Genomic DNA, 22331 nt, shown 5'->3' with positions numbered 1-22331 from the left:
TACTCATTCATGGGCAACATTTAAAGCAGAAAGAGTATAAGGCATTAATTTTTTTTTTTTCATTCCAAAGCTTAGTTGTTTACCAACACTATGAATCCATGGCAAAGAAAACTTCTGGGTGTTTTGCTGTCTGTTACTTTTTACACTAAGTGTAAAGGCACAGAAAACTGGACACGCTGGGAATCACTGCCCTGAAATAGTGCTAAAAGCTTCTCCAGATCTTCAGGGATGCAGGGTGACAGAAGCAGCCACAGCAGGAAGAAACACTTCTGACAGGAAAAAGCAAAAGTTTGTTTAAAAATAAAACCCAGACACGGAGCTACATGAACACGTATTTACTGCAAGTAGCTCTATGGAAAGCCAAGTCAGATAAATATAAACACTATACAGAGCTTCAAGCCAGTCTCCCAAAACCGCAAACGCGATGTGTTTTACAAAGAAAACAACAGAACAATATTTACAATGGAAGACAAAGCCAGATCAATCAGCTCAACTTTAAAACAGATCTGTGAAGCAGAAATAGCAAATATAATGAACAGTTTCAATCATATATGTTTTAGTTTGTACAGACAATAACTGTCCAATATCAAATTAAATTTACAGGACAAACATTGTTCTATCATTGGTATTTTTGTACTATACAGCAGCATAAACGGGTAGCTGGAAGGTAGTATATATAGTGATATGTTTTACATCATCTGAAAATGTTCTTCCAGCACAATACTGAATAAATTAGTTGCTGTAAACTAAGAGATTCAAAAAGATTGCATATTTATTATGCCGTACCTATTAGTATTTGTACCACTATACTTGAGGTTACCCATTTACTTATTTATTCAGCATGTATTAAATCAGTGCTGTATATTGTACAATGGCAGCCTCAGGGATCTAATATGAAATATGTAACAAATTTCTTCAAAACAACCTTTTCCTTTCACATTAAATGTTTAGAACTAACTTCATCCAAATTTTGATTTCTTAGAAAAGATGTAAAGCTTTATAAAAAGCTGTCTACGTATTGCATTATTCATTTTACGAGACCAACCAAGAGCTGTATGGCAAGACAGTATCATGGTCTGTAAGAGTGGTTGTGTTTTTAATTCCTGTATGTTTAGCAGCAAGTAACTGTACCAACTGAAACTTCTCTTCCAGAATCAAAAACAGGTCTGTGCTTTTAAACCCTGTAGCAACAGTTTTTCCTGTCACCAGACACTGTGTAAACTGATTGGTACCATGTTTCAAAAAAAAAAAAAAGGCTTCCTATTTTAGTGACATGTACATTTCAATGCTACTCCAAAAGAGATCTGAGTACAAATCACTGAACAATCCAAGCTGACAGTGTCTAATTTGTTATACAAACTGTACCAGCAATTGAAAGGTTGTCTGTTGGAGGTGAGGCAGCCTGGCACATCCCTTGTACAATATACATGTGGAGGATTCCCAGCTGTGTGGTGCAGTACAGCGTGAGGATTTTGTACCACTTCGAAACCCTTTAGCAATCGTCAGTGCCTTTTATTATCCATTGCATGTACCAATGACTAGTGTCGTGCTCTTTTAATTTCATAGCAGTGTTAAAAACCTTAATTCATTTCAACCAAAAAAAAATTCAGTACAAGAGTGAAGCACTTAAATTGTAGAAAAATCAGGGCTTATTTTAAAAATGTCACATGGTCATTCACATTTCTGCCAGTGGGATAAAGACAATTGAGAAGCCAACATTTTAATTTTTTTCCCCCATTATGCCAGAAAGAAAGAACAAAAATAGTCCCAAAATAAAAGTGGGACTTTGGCTGAAAGTAAGATCAATTAGGGTGGTTTCCCTTTAAAAAGCTACAGCTGACAAGTCTAATGCAGAAGTCACAAACGCTGGATACGACTCCGCAGTTCTCCATTCGAATCCATGAACAAAAACCTCATTTTACACAATTCATATTTATAAACAAGAACAAAAACAATCTACAAGACAACCAGCCCATTAATCCTACTTTGTACATACCAAAATTCTGAGCAAAAAAAAAATTTCCGTTTAAGCTCTGACAGACATTTGATTTAAAGCTTCTAGCCTATGCTCAAGAAATATCTCTTGTACCATAAAAGCAAAACCTTTAAAAAAAAAAAAAAAAGAGGCAGAAGAGGTCTCTCCTTCTCAGACCCGTTCAGTCCCATGGGTTCACCCCTCAAGCTAATGTGCACCTCTCCCTCCCTCGTTCCGCCCAGCCACCTGGAAAAATCCTGAACTGCCAAAATATTTCTAAACAATATATGTTTTAAGCTAACCACTTGTTAATGTACCAGAGAAGTAAAACCCATGTTAAACAGACAATCAGAAACCAGCTTTGACTTCTCAGAATATAAATTTAGAAAAAAAAAGATTCATGGGAGAGGCAGGAGGAAGAAAGGGACATACAGGGATCTCCTATTAGCATTCACACTGCCTCCCGAATAGATATGACATGAAAGACCAAATTCCATCACCAAAGCACAGCTATGAAAAAAATCTCAATTCAAATTAATTCAACTGTAGAGAGCTGATGTCTATGAAAAAAATTAATTAAAAGGATGTGTGTCTATGTCCGTGCTGGTGGAAATGAAAGTAGCCGGCTGGAGCTGAGCTTTGCTTCCAAAAGCACCACACAGTTTCTGGAGTTACCAGCAGAAAAGTCTTCTCTTCCAACAATGGTTTCCATGGCAATGCAGTCAGTCTAGAAAGGAGGGGGAAAAAAAAAAAAAAGTCAGTGACATTTCAAATTCAAAAAATATCGGAAAAAAATATTTTCTAATGAGGAGAATATATGGAGCTTATCCACTGCAGGAGTGAGAGCTGCTGACTGCAGAATGCGGGTCCCTCACAGGGAGAGGGGGCACTGCCAAGTGACCACACCTCAGAGATCCTGAGGGAAGGAAGAACCACGGAGTCGGAAGCACTGCAGAGCCAGAGCGACACGTGTACGAGGACAGGAGCTGGGGCAGCAGCCAGCACATCACAGCCTGCGCTGGGCAGCTCACAGCTGCCACCTATTCCACTGCCACCTATTCCACTGCCACCTATTCCACTGCCAAGGCCATTCCCCAGCGCAGGGGGCCCGAGCACTGCTGCTCATGCAGGAGTGACTGAGGCTGCGGTGAACACTCCACTCACAGCAGGGCAGAGCTGCAACACAAACACTCTCAGCACCTTCAGCTCCAACCGAGGAGCAGCAGGTCATGACAGCTCTGTGCCCTGTCCTCAACTTTTCAGGAAAAAGCTTAATTCAGTTAATAATACGAAACACCTGAGAGTATACATGTCCCTTTTTCACGGAACCCCACCCGACACAAAAGCACACGACTGCAACCAACTGCCTTCAGTGGCTTCAAACTGACTGGAAAAGGCAGAATACAACGCACTCAGTAAAAAGAGAGGTTAAAAACATAATCTTGTACTACAGGATGTATTACCCATATATCCTGTGGTGACAAGATGGGTGACAAGGCAGAAATGGAAACAGGGGAGTCTGCCCTCAAAGCAGAACACCAGCTCTGCAATTAACCACACACATGCCAAGGTGAGAGCAACTCAAGAGTTTCCTGGCATGGGAAAAAAAAAAAGTGATGAAGGGGATGCAAATGCTTTCTGCAGTTGTATGAACACTACACAGGAACATACAAAAAGTCACTTTTCAGCTCACTGCAAAATCCTTTCCACTCCCAGCAGAACCAGCATGAACACCAATTTTCAGCTGGGGGAGTACTGTCAGCCAAATCAGTGGGTCACTGTCTCCCAGTCCTGACAGACTGTCCTCTTCCACCATTTTTGTCCTCCCAGCCAAGACTGAGGGCTCTGTCCTCTGCCAGTCAGGTGGCTTTGCTCACCTTTTCTCCAAGGTTTGAGGGACATGCCCTGGCAGTACAGGGAAGGAGGAAACAACAGGTTGCTCTCACTGAGAAACAACTAGTGCAAGAGATTTAGTCTTCAGAAAACAACAAACACAGAAACGTCAGCTGCTTTTTCCCCTCAAAGCCACACAGTGTCAGCTCCCTCCCTGCTCTGGGAGAGCTCCCAGCGTGAGAAGAGCTGCAATAGAGGGAACACTTCATTACACAGCACAGCGATGGCAGAACAGCCTCCTGGAACAAGGAAAGGGGTTTCAGAGCTTAATCCTGCCCCTGCTCAACCTGCAGGGTCACAGGAAAATCAGTTACATCTCACTGCTGATGCACCCACAGTGCTTCCCTGCCTCTACCCCACGGACATGCTAAAGAAAACGTGGCTGTGTAAAGAACAAGCACTATGTGTAATAATGCAAACCTGTATGTTTACTTACAAACCAATCATGAGGTATGAACACACGAACTCCACCCTGCCCTAAAGAACTTCTGATTTCTGTCCAGCTAAAAATACTATCGCTTCAAAAGAAGAAAGAAAAAAAAAGAAACCAACAGAAAAAAGAGCTCAGCTGGGCTGCCTGAGCAGCCTCTGCCCATCCCAGCCCTTGGCAAAGGCTGCCCACGGCTCCAGACACAGAGAGGCAAAGGCGACAGCAGGGCTGGCAGCAGTGTGGAAGTAAAGGGGTCCTTCCACTTCAGGGGAAACTCCATGTTATCCCTACACAGCCCACACCAACGTCTGGGTTGCTGAGTTTCATTTCTGCAATACATAATGACTTCAAAAGTACAGTAACTTGGTTTTCCACAATTCAAGGAAAAGGTGGCCAAAAGACACCCACAACTCAAGAATCTCTATTTGTGTTATTTCACAGACATAATAAGATCACTACAAAAAGCTATTGCTTGGCACACACAGAGCGTGATGTGGTCAGCAATGGCTTTGTTTTCACAAAAGCCAACTGAAGCTATTATTTTTGAAACAATTTTCCTCTTTAGAAAAATATTATTTTGTTGTAAGACCAAAGAATGAAAATATGCACCACAGCTTGCAATGAATCACACCTCAACGATGCGTACAAGTCAAACACTAAAACAGTTAAAGCTTCTATATTAAACTTATATTCAGTAAAAATTAACTTTACCAGCATCCCCCACCCTTTCCTTGCTGCGGACCTGTAAGCTCACATAAAAGGAACTTCAAAAACTGTCTCTGCTTTTGTCAGGACATTTTTCCTCCACGCCTTACACACAAGGCACACCTGAAAGCTGTTTGACAAGTTATTCTAATCTCTCCGAGCATATCCCCAAAACATTTTGAAGAGCAATGGCCCAGTTGTTTGAATAGGGCAGAACTCAGTATTTATACCTAAAAAGTTTTGAAAATTTTCATAATTCAATGTCATCTTACATTTAAGATACTTGGAGGGGAAAGGCAAGAGTTTAAGAGAAAAAAACCCAACAGTTTAACTTCTAAGTTTAATTCCCTGAAGTAGCCTGGTGTACTCAGACAGCAGCACAACAATCAGTTGTAAAGTGAGCACACCAGGTAAGTCTGAGCAGAGCCCCAGCTAGCACAGATTAATTTATAAGAAACCAGAAGAAAGTATCCTCAGCTAAGCTTCACCCCAGTTCACAAATTCCCTGGAAGTTCTGGCTCAAACATACAGTTTTACAGCAGCCCAGGCTGTAGGACAGGCCCAGGACCTCCCTGCAGTGTCCCCCCTACCCAAAACTCCAAAATTCCTAAACAAAAGCTCATTAACTTCCCGCCCCCCATTATAAACTACACTTCAGCATGCTTCCTCTTCATTTTTTAGGTAAAACAGAATTGCTGGAACTGTAAATAAACATAAGGAAGTTTCACATAAACATTACCTACAACCTGATGACAATCTCATAAAGCCTTGAGTCTTTCAGACATGGAGCTATTGGTTGTCACCACTACTTTAATCCCACTGTTAAAGCTGGAAACTTCAGGACTGCAGTTGGAGCATTACAGCTGGCTGATGCCCTGAGTCATCAGCTCTTTTTTGGGATAAAGGCATCAAACATTTATATATATACAGATAAATACAGATATAAATTGACATATATATATGGATTTGAACACATATATCAGTATCAGAATAGAAAAGGTAAAGAGCCACTTGTGAAACTCGACCACATAAAAAAAATTCCATCTGAAATCTAAGAGGAGACTGAGGTCTTGCAAGATCCCTCCCACGAAGTGCTGCAGTCACCCCCAGTCCCAAGGGCAGCCCTCAGGAGCCCATTCCTGCTGCAGAGGGACCACAGCCAAAGGCCCACGGGTCACCCACCACCAACCTCCAGGCACCACAGAATTCCAGTGCAGGACCAGTGCAGCCTGCACCCAGTGAGGAGCAGGGTCTCCAGGAGAGCCCAAGGCAGCTGTGCACTCAGTCACGGGCCCTGACTGATTTCCACACCACGGAGCTCCATCAGCTCCAGCTGATGCCGCTTCCCCCCGCAGCCCCCGGAGCCGTGCTCACCACCCGCATCACTGCCTCTCACACCCCAGTGCTGCCTCTGCCTGCAGGGCCTCGGGGCCACCTGAGCACCACTGGGGTTTATAGAGAGGCTCCTACACCACAAGAGAAGTTGTTCGTCAGAGAGGTGTAAAATGGGTTCAATGTAAGTGAGAACAAGGCCAGTGTCTGCTGTGCTGCCGACACCCGGAGCCAACTGGCGGATCCCACCTCGGCGGCTCCTCAGCAGAAGGATCTTTTGCAAGGGACGGGGGTTTATTTAGGGACACTGCAAGAGCACTCACACATTAAGCTTCTTGGTGGCTCTTCTCTCCCACACCTGATCTGCTTCTATTTTTTGATTAACCAGTTGGTGAAGGTAAACTAATGAGGCCACGCAGTGCTCGAAGAAAACAGCAGCGCTTCCGGGAAGCTGGATGATCTTATTTTAGTCCCCACAATGTAAGATTCATCAGCCATCAATCTTCTATGCTAATAGTACAAATATGAGAATTGCTAATTAACAATAAAAGCCAGATTAGCATTTCTTTACAGATCTCATACGAATGGATTTGACTCAGCAGTCACTGAAAAGTGAAGGAAGATATCAGAGAATGGGATGAAAAAATTCTCCTAAAAGGTAAAAAAATTATGAGATGTGAACCAGCAGAGACAAAAGGCACAATGCTCACAGAGTACCCCAGCAGTCCCTTGCAGTTCTCAAAACATAAATGCCACCAAATAAAACTCAGCGGGCAAATCAGAAGACATGACAAGTTTGAAGATAACTTCCACTTGCAGTGTAAACACACGGCTGCTCCTGCACTGTCACGAGTTTTTCCAAGAAAATCTGCTAAGTCTACCAAAAAAAAAAAAAAAAAAAAAAAAAATCTGATAACTGATCCTGGCAAAAAACAAGCAACACAAATCTGAACTCAAGAAAACCTCTGCAAAAAAGCAGCCCAGAAATACACTATTATAAGAAGTTTTAGCACCCTAAAACTTCTATAGCACCCTACACTGGGCTTTTCTATCTTTTTCTGCACAAAAGCTTCAGCTTTTCTTCAAAATTGAGCTCTACTGTTTCGCCTATTGACAACAATACAAATTCAACTTCCTATGAACATTTAATAAAGAAAATGAGTCTAGAAAGCATCCAAACATTTTCACAGACCACCTCTCAAAATACATAAGCAAAGTTTGGAAAATTGAAGCAACGTTCTCTTCATTACACAATTCCACTTTCAATTCATAAGTTTAAGGTGGGATCAGATTATAAAACTACATGCAGTTGTCTGAATTTTGCTGAGGAACAATCAATCAGATGAAAAAGATCATAAGGGCAGAAGAGAAACTAAGAGGACAAATACTTAAATTAGGATGGCAGCATGCCATTGCTCAAAAATGTTTTCTTTAAAATTAAAGAACACGTTAGAAAAGCACTCGGCACGTTTTCTATGCAAAAATCATCAGTAGTTTTATAAAAATTAGAGGCAGAGAATTAAATCAGTCTTAATTCATTGGACTGCACCCCAGTGTGTTCCACGTGAAAATGTATCAGATGAGAATATACCCAATTCATACTTCATTTCCTGCATCTGAATTATTAAGGCCATACAAGTCAGGACACTTTGAAACACACCGAGAGGCTTTAAGAACACAGCAGACATACCTTAATTCTCTCAGAGAAATCCATTCTAAATAATACCTGTTTTTGCAGGAAAGGCTTTTACTGACATAATTCTGCAACTGATTCCTAAAAGGATAAAAGCTTTGCTTACAGACGATATTAATTTAAGATAATTAAATGATTAAAATCTCCATGTCAAAGACTAAGACAGCTTAATGCTTTCTGGAGAACACTACTGAAGTCCTCTATTTCCTGAACTTCAGGTTAGGGGGAAATCAGAATTAATTTGATTTATGCAGATCAAAAGCAGCAGAGCAGCCCTAGACTTTCCTGTGCACATGGCCACACAATATTCCTGTTGTTCAGGAAAGCACCAAACCCAGCACAACCTCAGGACACGACGTGGCACCCAAAGACAAACGTTCAGGCGGCCGGGCCGGGGCAGGAGCACGGCAGCGAGTTCCACATGGAGCCCTCCCATGGCAGGCCTGGGAGGGGGCTCAGTTGCCCAAATACTTTCTTCACAAATTACTGAGAAGTTTTTTTGCCCCAAATTTTACTGAATACACAATTACTATCCCGCATCATTGTCCTACTTCTTTGAGTTCTTATTTTAATGGCATAGCTTTAGACCTTGCTAGAGGCAAGCGGTGTTATTTGAGAAAAGCCAAATTCCTTCTTAATTTGCACACGCAGACAGAGAGTCTACAAACACAAATCAAAACCTGGCACATTTGCTGCATCCATCACATGTGCAGTTATTGTGCCTGAGTGACCCAAACAAGGCCCTGGCACAAAGAGACATTCCAATTTGGGCAAGGTGTTCAACTACCTGCTGACCACTGAGCACATGTTCCATGGACTCTCTTCAGCCAACAACAAACTAACGGTGCTCAAACTGAGCTAATGAACACATTTTATACCTGTAATTTTACTGACTTCCCACAAGCAAAAAAAAAATCACAATTTCTTTTAAAAAAACCTGTTACACGACCCACTTTTCACTGGATAAACTATTTAAACACAGCAACTGGTAACAACACATCCCAGTGAATGAGACTTCTCCTCGAGCTGTATTTCTAAAATTTAGAAGACAAAGTTACTCTTAAAAATAATCTTTATCCACAATTGTTCCATCAAAACATGGTTTTGTTATTTAGTGCTTGGCACTTTCATGAGCTAAAAACCTCTCCCATGCTTCAAGGTAATTTTTATTCACTTTGCAGAAATGCCTTATCTTTTGCAACAGTGGCGTCTTTTTCTGTTTGAATAAACAGGGTTGTTTCTAGGAAGGCCTTACGCACACTCCCTAATTTCATCTCTTCTACTGATACTATTCCTAGAATTAGTAAACTTGCATGCAGTTTTGGCAGGGGCCTAACACCAACTCAAATGGCACAGACAGCTTGACAAGAAGTTGTTGGGGGTTTTTTGAGTTTGTTTGCTTGAGATTTTTAAGCTTTCTATTACAAGATAAAACGACAGTACTAGAAATAAACTCTTCTTCACTTCCAAACACAGAGAAGTTCAAGATTTCAGATTTTCATGTCACAGAAAAATGAAAAACAGTTCTGCTTTTGAAAAAGCATTCTCACAGCAAGTGTGTGAGATACTGCACCTGACCTCCTGAACCACAGAAAACATGAGTAAATTTTAGCCAAGAAAAAAACCCAGCCAAAACTTGTTTGTGCAGCTCCCAGGAATACCACCTGCTACAGTTCACTCTGCTCTTGAGACAAAGGTCAGGAGCCCTCAGTGCCAATAGGGAGGAATACCCTCTGCCTGTGCTCTTGCTGCAAACTGGGCATTACAAATTGTTTGGAAATGAATAGGAAAGAAAACAGCCATGGCACACATGTCTGCACGCACTGCCCTGCTTCCCACATTCTGAAAGGACTTGGAATACTTGGAAGAGTTTGAGGAGTGCAGCAAAACTGCAAGGTGTGACACAGCTTCCCAGTGAGGAACAGACAGCTAAAAGAATCCTTCAGCCTGCAGAGAACTACTGGGATGTAGCAGGACATTTAAAAAGCCCAGATGATACCACAGGTCCACGCTGGGCAGGACAGGAAGGTGCTGGCAGCACACTGGCCAAGTGTATGGCAGAGGGGGCTACAGCATCTACACAGCCTTAAGTGGCCTGGAGAGAAAAGACAGAGTTCATTATCTCTTCCACTACACAAACTGGGGGCTGCTCAACAAAGTTGGTACAGAGCAGGGTCCAAAATGGACAGAGGTCTGCATGCAGTGTGTACTGCCTGATCGCAGGCTGCTATGGATACAAGGAGTTTACACAGGATCAAAGAGAGATTGGAAAAGTACTTGGATTAAAGATCCATAAAGGATTATAAAACAGACAAACTGTATCAGGCTCAGGAAATCCCCCAAGCTGAAAAAAAAATAAGAAAATCAGAGGCTGGGTGTATGTTTGTGGGAAGTATTATATACGCCTGCCCTGCTCTTCCTCTGCTGGGTGGTGCCTGCTTGCAGACACAGGTCTGGGGCTTGAGTGAGCCAAACTATTCTTTGTGAACACAACCAAGAGAAAGGGCAGTGTCACTCATGACTAATGAAAAAGCTCCCCACCTTTCAAATCACCTTTCCCAAGACTTCCTTTCTACGCAAAGTTTCACCTGTTCTAATTCATCCCATCGGTTCTTCCCAACCACTTTAGACATCAACACCTGAAAGCATTCAGCGCTACTTTTTTCTTTCACCTCTACTGCCATCAATGACTGTCAAAGAAAGTTACTACACAGCCACATACCCACATAGCTACACCCTCCTCAGCCATACCCTTTGCCCATGCATGCCCACACAAAAAAATAAATACATCTGTGCTATTGGCCACTCTCTGCTACCACACACAGCAGTGGCACACATTCATTTTTTACATTTTCTAATACCACATTATTGAGTCTTCATTAACATTAGGATACCCCAAACGCTGGCTCATGCAGGGGAGGAAGAAAGGTTCAGATTGCACTGCATGTGTGAAGCGACCTCTTCTCAAATCACAGCACAAGCACAGGAGCCAAGGATTGAGCCTTCAGCTTCCAAGAGCAGCTTGGGAGCTTCTAAGGACAGAGGTAAACTGAGTCTACGCACAGACAAGGTTTAACCAACAGTGTGCAACTCTTGTTTTGTGTTTACCTTGTGGAACATGTCAACATTAATATTTCAATCACTCATGCCCTCAACAGTGAATCAAGCCTCAATGCTGCCGCCACTTCCAGACTCACCCACAACCACTGCAGCGTCTGTTTAACCTGATCTACCGACACTGAAATAAAGCAACTTTCTCCTGTGCAGCAATTGTTCTGAGCTCCAGCTTCCATGGGCCTCTCCCACAGCTGATGGCACTGCAGCAGTGATGAGGGGGTCCCATCCAGACCTCCCCAACTAGAGATGGGCTCCAAATGCTCTGGCACACCAGTTACAAACCCTAAAGGTGACTATCTCTCAAGCCACACTGCTGCCTCCTCTCCAATGCTAGAAAACTGCCTGAAATCCAGAGATGCCACCTAAAAAAAACAAGAACAAACCAGCAGTAATGCCAAGGCAGCTCCACCTTGGCTGCTTAGCAAAGTCTCACCAAGAACAGAGGACGCAGGTCTGTGTGACATTAACTGCCCTGGGAGGCTGCACAGGGTGATCCTGTGCTCCAGGGCACATTCCTGCACACCCGCTTGCACTGAATCTATCAGTCACATGTCTGCAGAAAAACTAACTTACAGAAAGGAGACAGAAAAAACAGAAAAAAATATAATCACATTCCACATCTAAAAGGGAGAAGTAAACACTGGGACATGCCCCTAACTCGGAGATACATGTTGGCCCACATTCCTCTTACCAAGATTAATATCCTGGCCAGTGTTCTGACATTTACCTCATCCTTTTCAAGTCATTTAAACCATTACAACCGCTGTATTTATAGCTCACTACCTTCCCTGCTCCCTGGTGTGTGCATACCCTTCCAAGTGCCTCTACCAGCTTCCTTTCCTGACCCACTCTCAGCAGCCTTTTATCTCTCCCACTCTTATCTCCACTCTGCCAATGGCAGCAGCCTTGATCTCTATCTCACTCTCCACCCCAGCACATTAAGTTTCATCCATCTCTTTAGTTTCATCTTTAAATTGTAAGCTCCTTAGGACAGAGACCAACACATTTACATTTGTGGCACAGTACAGGGGACCTCCATCTGCCTACCTGTTCAGGTTCCACGAGTGGAGACCACATCTGGAGCTACAAGCTTTCATTAACAGACTCTCTGTCGTAATATTGTCTGAATGACCTCAAGATCAAATCTGTTCATTTTTTCATCTCATTTCTAACTGATTTCCTGTTCACCATAATCTGCAATTTAAAAACTCCTTGTTCTAAAAACAGTTAAATAAAAAACTCACACACACCCCCAAAAAAATCAGAGTGAAATACAGATGGCAAATGCCTCCCAAAGGGTCTCACGTGACAAAAAGCAAATATTCTCAACATTTGAACTCTACAAGTGGATATAAACAGCTTACAAATTGTTCTAACAGATTAACTTAAGATAAAAAATAATCCCATACAGAAAACTATCTTTTTGGCCCCTTAACCCATATTGGTTTAGACTTCAGAAACTTCACGGGTTTGACTTACAGAATTTAAAGCATGTTCATCTGTATATCAATGGACATTTTACCTGCTTCCACCTTGTGCTGAAGTGGGCCCTCAGCCAACCCATCTGCAACAGGCTCTGGATACCAAGACCAGGGAAGCAAAGGTACTCAGACTGGAGAAGCCTTTCTGTCCCATCTGCTCATTTCTCTTGGCCACTTTAGCTCAATTGTCCAAAAGGTGCCACAAAGTCACAGAAATGCCAGTGCCTGTCAACAGCTTAAACAGGGGTTTCATACAAATGAGGTGTCCCGTGGCTCACATGAAAAGCTTTGCTTGGGCTCTTGTGCACAATCAGGCCACATTTATCAATGATGCATCTGCTTCCCTGTCACTAACAACTTCCCAAACTCCTGCTAGTCCAAGAGATCTGTGTGAAAAGAAGCACTAGTTCCCAAAAAATAATTCAGGGTCAGACTATGCAGCATGAAAAAAAGTTATACTGCAAATTCACCTGGTCAGCAAGAACCATAAACAATAAAGCAAGCTGGCTTGGCATGAACACAGGAATAGAATCTCATTATTCCCTGTAGAAGGAGAGTATCACTCATCAGTGCCTCAATAAATTTAGAAGCAGATTTTACTAGGTTTTTTGTGCACCTTTTGGTACTATTTCCCAAGATTTTCAGAAGAAGAAAAGAAGCATTTTGATATCTTTGGTCATTCCACAAAATCCTGTTCTACCAAAAAGAAAACTTTTCTCCAAGTAGACAGCATATTTATGAGGCTTTCATACCCTAGCAAAAGGGAAACACTAGATTTATCTATTTTATGCCCTAAATAATAGTTCAATTTGGTATTTATAAAGGTTCATAACAGACATGTTACACAATGAATAGAAGTACTATTCATGTGGTAATTTAAGTTTTCCATTTTCTTGAGTCACATTAAATTGTATCATCACCTTGAAATTATAGGCAAATCTTAACTATATTGATTTCAGTATAAGCCACCTCTTTCAAAAATCCTCTCTTCTTGGAAGAATCAAAAAGATTAGACCTCACACTTAACTCACAAATCACCTGCACACAACACGTAGGTATACAACACACACACACATACAGAGTCTCAAGTGTTTGCACCCAACCACAGATCTAAAACAGAAAACTAATGTTTGGAAATAAGCAACCTTTACCCCTAAAGACAGAGCTCATGACTTAACCAGGGCAGAAAATTCTTGCTAAGAGCCTACTAACACTGCTGCTCCTGGGGTAATGCTACCTGAAGCAAAATCTCCACAATTCCAAACACTTATATGTTCAAGATAATTTAGATAAGATACTCAGCAACACCTTTGAAATGCCTTTGATGAGTCAGGCTCATTTACCTCTGTCTTCCCACTGCCCTCAAGTATGTCAGAAATCCCTCCTGATCACACTCTCAACTAAATCTCTGTCCCTAAGCTGAGTGACCTTTATAGACATACAGGGCTTGATTAAAACTAGAACATATTTCTCCTTTTCCCCCTTGTCATTGCTTTAACCTGTAAGACAATAGTGCACCTTGATTGTGGGGTTGTTCTGAACATGCAAAACCTAAATATGAAAGAAGTCAAACAGCAAATTTGCAGGGTAGGCCATCAGAGAGCTCTCCAGCCAAGTCATTACACACTATTTAAGGCTGTGTCGTAAGATAATAGTACATTTTTAGGAGAAAACAGCAGTAATAATACATCCCCAGGCTTCAGAAAGCTTGACTCTCTCTCACCTGCCTATCAGTTTTATCACTCTTATTTTCCTTTGTTGAAGAATGCCACACTTGATTACAACAGTACTTAAAATAAAACTCCAGAGTTTGTTTCCTGCTTTGGATCAGGAAAACAAACTTGTTACTGCAATCAAAAGCTTTCAGCATGTTTTTGTGAGCACCACAGATCCACAAACAGTGTGCACACACACCAAGGTACAACACAGTACTATAAACTCTTTCCAGTACCACCCAAAACCTCAAGGTATAAATCCTCCCCCAGCAATCAATATGAAGAAAATGTATTAAAGATCCTTTCATTAAAAAAAGACCATATGCGGCGAAAAAGCAAACCCAGACTCTACCTACTGCTAACACACCACTGGACATACAAAAACCCCAAAGAAATACTGGTGACAAACCATCCCAGTGATCACATGCTGGAATAGAGCTGCCCACCTTCTGCAACTCCAACCTGCCACCCCAGCAACAGGGAACAAGGAGCCCTCAGACATCAAGGGAGGAGGGGAAAATGTGAAGTTGTAGAGGGAAAACTAACAAGGGTAATAATGCATTTAAGATTTCAACAAAAGACTTTAAAAAAAAACAAGCACAAAAAGCACCTTGAACCCGTACTGGATTACTCCCAGAACTCCAGGCATCCTGCAGCCATGTCCTAACCTACCAGACAGCTACGAGTAAAAAGTGTTAGACTTCCAAAAAACACAAATGTCACCATTAGCTGATTTCCAAAAGCATTTCAACACTGACTCCAAGTAAGCATTCTCTCTCAATGGCAGGGGAACATTCTTTCCTCAGATTTTCTCACCCAAGCACAAGTAAAACCCAACTGATTCTTGGTCAAATATGTCATAATTAGCTCATTCCTACACCACACAGCAAAAATCTGTTCTGCCTTCAGCAGCTCATACACTACTTGAGAAAGTTTCCCTGTGTATTTTTCAACATAACTGTAAGTCACTCAAGACTGTTAAAGAGGCAACTGTTACAGCAAGATTAGAATGGTTTGGGTTGTTTGGGTCTTTTAAGAATTATTATCCCAGCATTATTTCGAAGATGTAGGATACACAGCAGTGTTCAGATGTGCTGCAGGAGGGCTCTTCGAGTTATTTTTACATGGGCCCCTGTCTTTAAGTATTCTGTCAATACAGAAGAGCCTCAGTTTGAAGCAAACTTAAAAACCACTGGTCTGAAACCCAAAAGGGGCAGTTATTTGCCTGGTATCCCATAAACTGTAATTTACTATATTAGTAATATCTAAAACTTTCAGCTTCTGAATTTCTCAAAGTGTATATTGTTCCTTATTCTCTTGAAGATTTTGCATTTGAAATACACAAGTTACCAGAAAGGATCTGGACAATTTGGAACTTATTTTTGCTTTACAGCTGTACTTGTTTTCCTTGCTCTCAACTCCCCAAAGTGTACACACCACTCTCACCCAGTCTAGCACAGGAGCAGATTAAAAAGGTGTGGAACACTTAAATAATAACCCTGCACTTTAGAGAACATCTGAAATAATATCTTAGCAAAGTGTAAGAGTATCAGGCAGAGATAAGATTAAAGAGTGGGTGTGAAATAGCTGAGTAGATATTAAGCTGAACATTACATTTACTCTGAATAGTTGTTTTTTGAGTGCAGGGTATCTTTGTAGGTTTAGTATTTCTAATTAAGACTGAAGAAACTTGTATTATACAGGACTCATTATGCATTTTATTACTGCCCCATTCTCATTATCCTCCTTGGTTTCTACAAGGTCCAATAACAAGGTATACATTAGCTAAGGCCTGTTTGAAGTAGCTTTAGTGTTCTGTACTCCTAGCACAAAATTTCATGACTCAGATTCATGTAATCAAAACTGCAAACCGCTTGCTTCAATATTGTGTAACAATTTCGTGATGAAACTGTTTTGCTAGTGACCTCCTTAAACTGCAAGCATTAAAAATCAGAACCTTATATTCTTTTTATCATCACCATTATCAACATAAAACCTGAGATCAGTTTTGCCTAAACCTCAAATAAAAGTTTAATAACAAGTAAGCCTAGTTATTGTTCCTAATCCATGCCCTTTCCCTCCTCCATCCATGTCATGAATGGAGAAGGGAATAGAAAAAAAAAAAAAAAGTTTGATTCATATCAGTGAACCTGAACCAGAAGTAGTTTGGGAATTACAATGAGGGGGCAGTGATGCATTGGAAATCACTCCACCACCCTCGGCAGTTGGGAGAATGCAGCTGAGTCACAGAACACAATATTCCATTTAAGCAAACAAAAACAAAACAAAAAAAAGCAAACAATCTGAAGCTGGGAAGTGTTTTCCTTTCAATAAACTGTGGTTCAGGGACAAGAGATTAAGTTCTCTACCTACAGAATTTAACACACATGGGATAGCTCCTTTCTAGGAAGTAAAGGATAAAAATCCATCTGCTAAATATTTTTCTTAAGAATGGATTTAACCACAGAGCACTTTTTCAGGCAGAGAGACCTAAAAAGTGAGATGTAGAAGGGAAGACAGCACTCAGTTCTGCTAAGTCTCCAAAAGTATTAAAAATATCAATTACCCAGAGGCACACTACACCTCTTCAGGGGACAAGAGGTTTAAGAGTGAAGCTTCATTTTCACTATTCAAAAGAGAACATGAAAATGTTTTTCTGGGTAACAAAAACTTAAATATTTAAATAAAAGCTTTATTGCCATAGAAACTGATAAGCTGTTTAAAGAATACAGACTTCTAAAATTATGCTTGCTACAGCTCAGAGAGATGATTTAGTACATGAATGTTAACAGGTATCTTTTATAATCAAGAATTTTGAGTCATTCTGGAGAAAAAGATATACACCACCAATTTACAGTACTGTATTCAAGTCTGGCAAGCTGCTTTTAGCCTGGACTATTCCAAAATCTGTTCACCTCCCCCCCCCCAAAGTGACCAATGTCATCATCTTACCTACCTTCCCCTACTATACAGCAGAAATGTTTTATACTGCCTTTACAGAAAACTGTTAGGCCTTGTTTTGGAGTAGCATTTTATAATTTTGTTTCTCTTTTTAGGACTAGAAAAAAACCCACCAAGCTAAGCTCTTACTGTTCTCATGGTTAATTCCCTGCCAAAGCCCATGTTTTTCACAGAGTTGGTTTTGCTTCATTTTAACACGTTTCATGTCCAGAGAACTTCAGTTCCCAGCAAGAGCCAGCAGCTGTTCTGTCTCTTGCCCCTCTGCAACTTATAACAGACAAGGGAAAAAAACCCAGCACAGGGCTGTAGATATTTTGTTGTGGCAGTAGTAAGCAAAATGCTTATCACTAACACAGTTTCTAAACACACTATCTCCTGAAAAATATTTTTCAATGTGATATTTACAGTACAGCTGAAGAAAAAACATCTTTGGTTTTTTCCTCTTTATTTTGTAAAAAGTCTTACTTTATAATATGGATTTTAGTCACATGAGGGGAATAAGATCAAGTTAAGAATTCTGCTATCTTTGGAGGTGCCTTAAAAAAAAGGTCAAAAACCAAAAAAAACCAACAAAACCAAACATAAATTGGCAGTCCACGAGCCCCTGACTTAGCAGATTTAGCAGACAAATCTTTGAAGTGCTGAAAGACTAACTTTGGAAGAAAGCACTTCTTGGACTGGCAACTTTCAACGTCTTCTAAATTTGATTCCAACCAACAAAACAAAGCAGAGGAAAGAAAACCACTGAGGCAAACCACACATTTCTGAGCAGCCCCAAGCAGTGCTGCCAGACTCCAAATGGCATGCGAGCTGAGTCAGGCTTATACCTTCCACTAGTAAAGGCTACACAATTTTAAGCTCTTGCAATACCTTCTGCCCTTAGATACTTAGTTTTAATGTGAAACTACAAAAAAATCATTTCAATGTTTAAGACTGTAATTAAAAATATAGGAGTCAGCAGCAGCCTGCTCCTTTACTGCTTTCTCTGTTGACAGAGTAGACAAGTACCAATGTCCAACCATGATTAAATATTTCCTCTTAGTACTCATCAATTATTGACTACACTTACATTTGCAAAGAGAGGAAAACATTTCCAACAGAAATGGTTTTCTACCGGGAGGGTGAATTACTGCAGGGAGTTCAGTGGGTCACTGACCCCAGAGCAAGGATGGCTCTTCCCGAGTCCCAGCGCAGCGCTCACACTCTGCTCAGCCGCGGGCACACCACCTCCACCACCAGCAGCTAATTACTAGCTTTGCTCCCACCGTCAGAGCTTATCATACAGACAGGAGCGTCCCTCCTCTTTCCCATATTCTTTCTCCCCACCTGCAACACCCTTACATTTTATGCACACCTCGAACTGCATTACCTCAGGTTGGGTCAGACCACTGATACCTTGAAAGCCAGTAGTCTCCCCTCCCAAGTTTCGGACCTTGAAGACGCTGCTCGGAGCAGGGGAAGGGTTACAGCTCAGCTAAAGCCTCGGACAGGACTAAGGAGTGAACATCCCCATGCTGGTCAGCCACCCGGAGATGGCTCCTCCAGAGGACACAAGGATACTCTGGAGACCAGAGCTCAAAAGGAGCCACCAAGCCTTCAAGGGAAAAAACTGAATTCTGTTTACATAAGATTCAGCTAAATAAATCTGGCCAACTTTGCACATTAAAAAAAAATCAAAAATGCATTTCACCTACATCTGTTAAAAGAAACATATTTAAGCCTCAGATTTTGAGGTCTAAACCCAGTTTAGCCATTTTGAGCTTCCAAAATACAAAATATTAAGTTCAGGAAAAAAGTGAGGAGTCATCTAGTTCTATGAAGGGAAGAAAAGGAAAGTGAAGAGCTACCATAACCTTGGGACAAGAATTCACAATATGAAATACCATTAATGCTTATACTAGCAAAAGTAACTTATAAATAAACAAGGCAGATGACAGTTTGATAACTCCTGACTGCCTAGAAGAGTCACATAAATCCTTTAGGCCAAGGACCACATCCCCTTTCACTGCTGTTCAGATGCTGCACTATGACAAAACTGGTTGTACTAGAATAACGCAGGAGATTATAAAAAACATTCACCCCACTCTGAAGGCAGCATTAAGCAGACAATCTAATCCTTACGGATAAGCGACCATGAAAGGGAAGTGCTTTTAAAAAGTTACAAACCTTTTCTTGCAGCGTTACACTTCAGACCATCAGATCTGCTGAAATCTATGCTTACGTAAGCTCCACTGTCCAAACCTGAAGTACCATTCTGGAGATGGCAAGCTGGCGTTGTAGTACTTGCCTCACAGCTTATGGGGTCATCGCGTAAATTCAGAGCGATGTAGTTTAAGCCATTCTGAAATCCAGTTGAGGTATCCCTGGACATTTTGCTTTCCTGACCATCAGAAATGTTTTCATCCGGTTTTAACCAAACGTTGTCAAATGAGGCAGAGCTGTGTCTTTTGCTACTATCAGTAAAGAAAGAGGACGAGGTCGTCACAGTCCCAGCAGAAGAGAACGTTTCAGAACTGTGTCTCCTCCTGCCTTGAGGGTCAGCTCGAATCACTTTCGGTCCCATAGGAGGGTCAGAGCCAGGAACGGAGAAGCTACTGCTGCCAGCATATCGATCAACAATGCAGAGTCTATTAACGATGGAAGAAGGACTATCCATCTTCACACCGTTGTCAGATTCGGTGGCAAACGGCCGAGGTGGTGTTGCTGCCATGTTGAACGTCATCTCGGTGTAGTCATCAGTCCTGTTACTCGTGGTGCTGACACAAGCAGTACCAAATGAGAGCCTGGCGTAGTCAGGGTTTGGTTGGTTTCTAGGAATACTGGAACTTGCATAAATTGAAATATCTGTCAGAGAGTTCGACAGTTCCTTTGCTACTTTCGGTGACTGTACATCCAAGTCAACGCTCATGTAATCGGAGAGCGGTGACTGCCTGTGATCACTACTTGAGCCCAGAGATGATGGTGATCCTTCTGCAGATAAGGAATAGGGTGTGTTACTTGCCTTTTCGTTAAAATCAATATTTATGTATTCACCGGGACTCGCTGGCTCAGGTGGAACTGTACGGTCATACATTCTGGGGATGGTATTACTCCCCCTCGTACCCAGGGGCAGGCGTGTGGGCCTGGTGGCCCTGTTCTGCACAAGTCCTTCATCTGAACCTTTCAACGTTGGCAATTTAGAGATGCCATTAGCCAGAGTCTCACTGCTCACCCCTTTTACATTTTCTGGTCCACCATACAAGAGTTTTCCAGGTGAAGACATTGGAACATACTCACTGTGGTCACCATTTTGTCCTGATAACGCCTTAAAGCTTCTGGGCAAAGAAAAATATGAACTAAAACCTTTGGACACAGAAGTGCTATGAATATAATTTGAATCACCGGGGTGCTTTGGAGCTGAATTACCAGGTGACATATCCATATACTCATTGTTTACAATCTTCTCATTACTTCCTTTAGAACCAAATCCAGTTAAAGGACTCCGTACAGGTGAAGAGCCAGCCTTTGGAAACATCATCATATATCCTCGGGAGTCAACTTGAGATGGTGACCAGGAATTGTTGATCTGTTTTGGAACAGACATGCTTTTAGGAGTCATTGGCAAATAATCGCTGGTGCTGGAGAGAGAAGATGCAACTCCTGGCATCATTGGCATGTATCCATCATCCCTGGCTTGACTCCTGCTTTGGTTATACACGGAATCAAGGTTAGTATCACTGTACTCCAATTCATGGTTATCTTTCAATTTTGGTGTTTCAGAGTAAAGTAATCGCCCATGATTTCCTGCAGAATCTTCATCTAACAAAGTTGTAGTTTGTGTTGTCTTCTGTTGCACTGCTACAGAATTTGGTTTTGTTAGCGAGTAAGTTCTTTTCCTGAAACACTTTTCAGCCTCCATATAATCATCTCGTGAGCCATCATCTACTTGTTGCTTACTCATGGACATGTATTCACTCAGACAGTTCTCCTCTCTGATAGGTGGTGTGTTTCCCAGGGAATCCGGTGTATTACTCCTGACCCGAAAGTACCTGAAATCTCCAGGGCTGGAGCCATATTCATCAGAGGAGATAAACCCTCCATCACTCGGGGAACCACAAACAGATGAGCTAGAAGGCCTGGTCAGCATGTCCGAAGCAGAGCCATGGCCACTACTGGAAGAAACACTGATGGGACTTGTAGTGGAGGGAAAATGAGAAACGGGCAGCGAAGCAGACCTGGTGTGGTAAGATGAGCTGAAAGCAGCTCTCACATACCTTCCACTCCCTTCCTGACGGCCCAAATTCATCCTTGCAGTATTCAGGTGGATCATACTCCCAGTCACTGACCTAAAAGGTCTAGCCATGGTTCCTTCTCCTTCACTGGATGTTCTAAAGCGATAGGAGTTGTTGCTTTTGGTGGTAGGAGGAGTCCCTCCAGCAACACTCTCAGTTCTAGATCTTCTCTGCAAGCCTGTCTGGCTGGGGGGCAGGTTGCCCAAGTGCCTCCTGGTGCTGATGAGGGACATGGGATTGGTACCACTGCCACCACCAGAAGACTGGCTCTTGCTCCGGGGCCTGAACTCTGCAAAGGCCTTTAGAGCTTTCATGGTATCCAGAAAAGTCTCGTGCATATTCTGGGCAACCACAGAATCATCCACTTGCATCCAGAGTTCTCCAGGCCCAATAGAGGCAGATCTGCCCACTTCAATAAAGAAGAAGTTCTCTGAGTGTCCACAGCGGCGAATGTTCATCAGCTGCAGGTGGACAGAGGGCACCTCCGAGTTCAGCTTGACAAGGTGGATGGCCTTGCTGGAGAGGCACAACCTGTACACTCCAGTGAGGTTTTTCGTCTGTCCCAACCCTTTGGGCTTCACGTTGACCTGCCACACCTCCTTGAACACGGTGCCGGGCCTCAGGGTGGCCCCATAGTGCTCGTCATCCTCATCCACCTGCTGATCGGCGTGGTCCTCCTGCTCCAGGAAGCCCCTCTTGCTCTGGCTCATGAGCTCGCTGATGGCCTGGTACCAGGCCTCCTGCTCGGCCTCGTTCTC

General features: G+C 42.2%; 1 protein-coding gene across 1 annotated transcript; it reads right to left on the bottom strand.

Moving 5' to 3' along the window:
• Positions 1 to 320: 320 nt before the first annotated feature.
• On the bottom strand, positions 321 to 22325 carry IRS4 (insulin receptor substrate 4). The gene is made up of 2 exons (XM_018070603.3): positions 19469 to 22325; positions 321 to 2702 (listed from the first exon to the last, which is right to left on the bottom strand). The coding sequence occupies exons 1-2, from the start codon at positions 22281 to 22283 to the stop codon at positions 2698 to 2700; spliced, it is 2820 nt and encodes a 939-aa protein (XP_017926092.3). The 5' UTR covers positions 22284 to 22325; the 3' UTR covers positions 321 to 2697.
• Between the last annotated feature and the right edge of the window lie 6 nt (positions 22326 to 22331).

Source organism: Manacus vitellinus, unplaced genomic scaffold, assembly GCF_001715985.3.
Source record: "Manacus vitellinus isolate BGI_N305 unplaced genomic scaffold, ASM171598v3 scaffold_19_pilon, whole genome shotgun sequence".
Lineage (NCBI taxonomy): Eukaryota > Metazoa > Chordata > Aves > Passeriformes > Pipridae > Manacus > Manacus vitellinus.
This window is presented reverse-complemented; position numbering and strand designations above follow the sequence as displayed.

Excerpts from the sequence above, each read along its gene's own strand:
- IRS4 (XM_018070603.3), bottom strand. The coding sequence starts at position 22,283 with ATGAGCCAGAGCAAGAGGGGCTTCCTGGAGCAGGAGGACCACGCCGAT.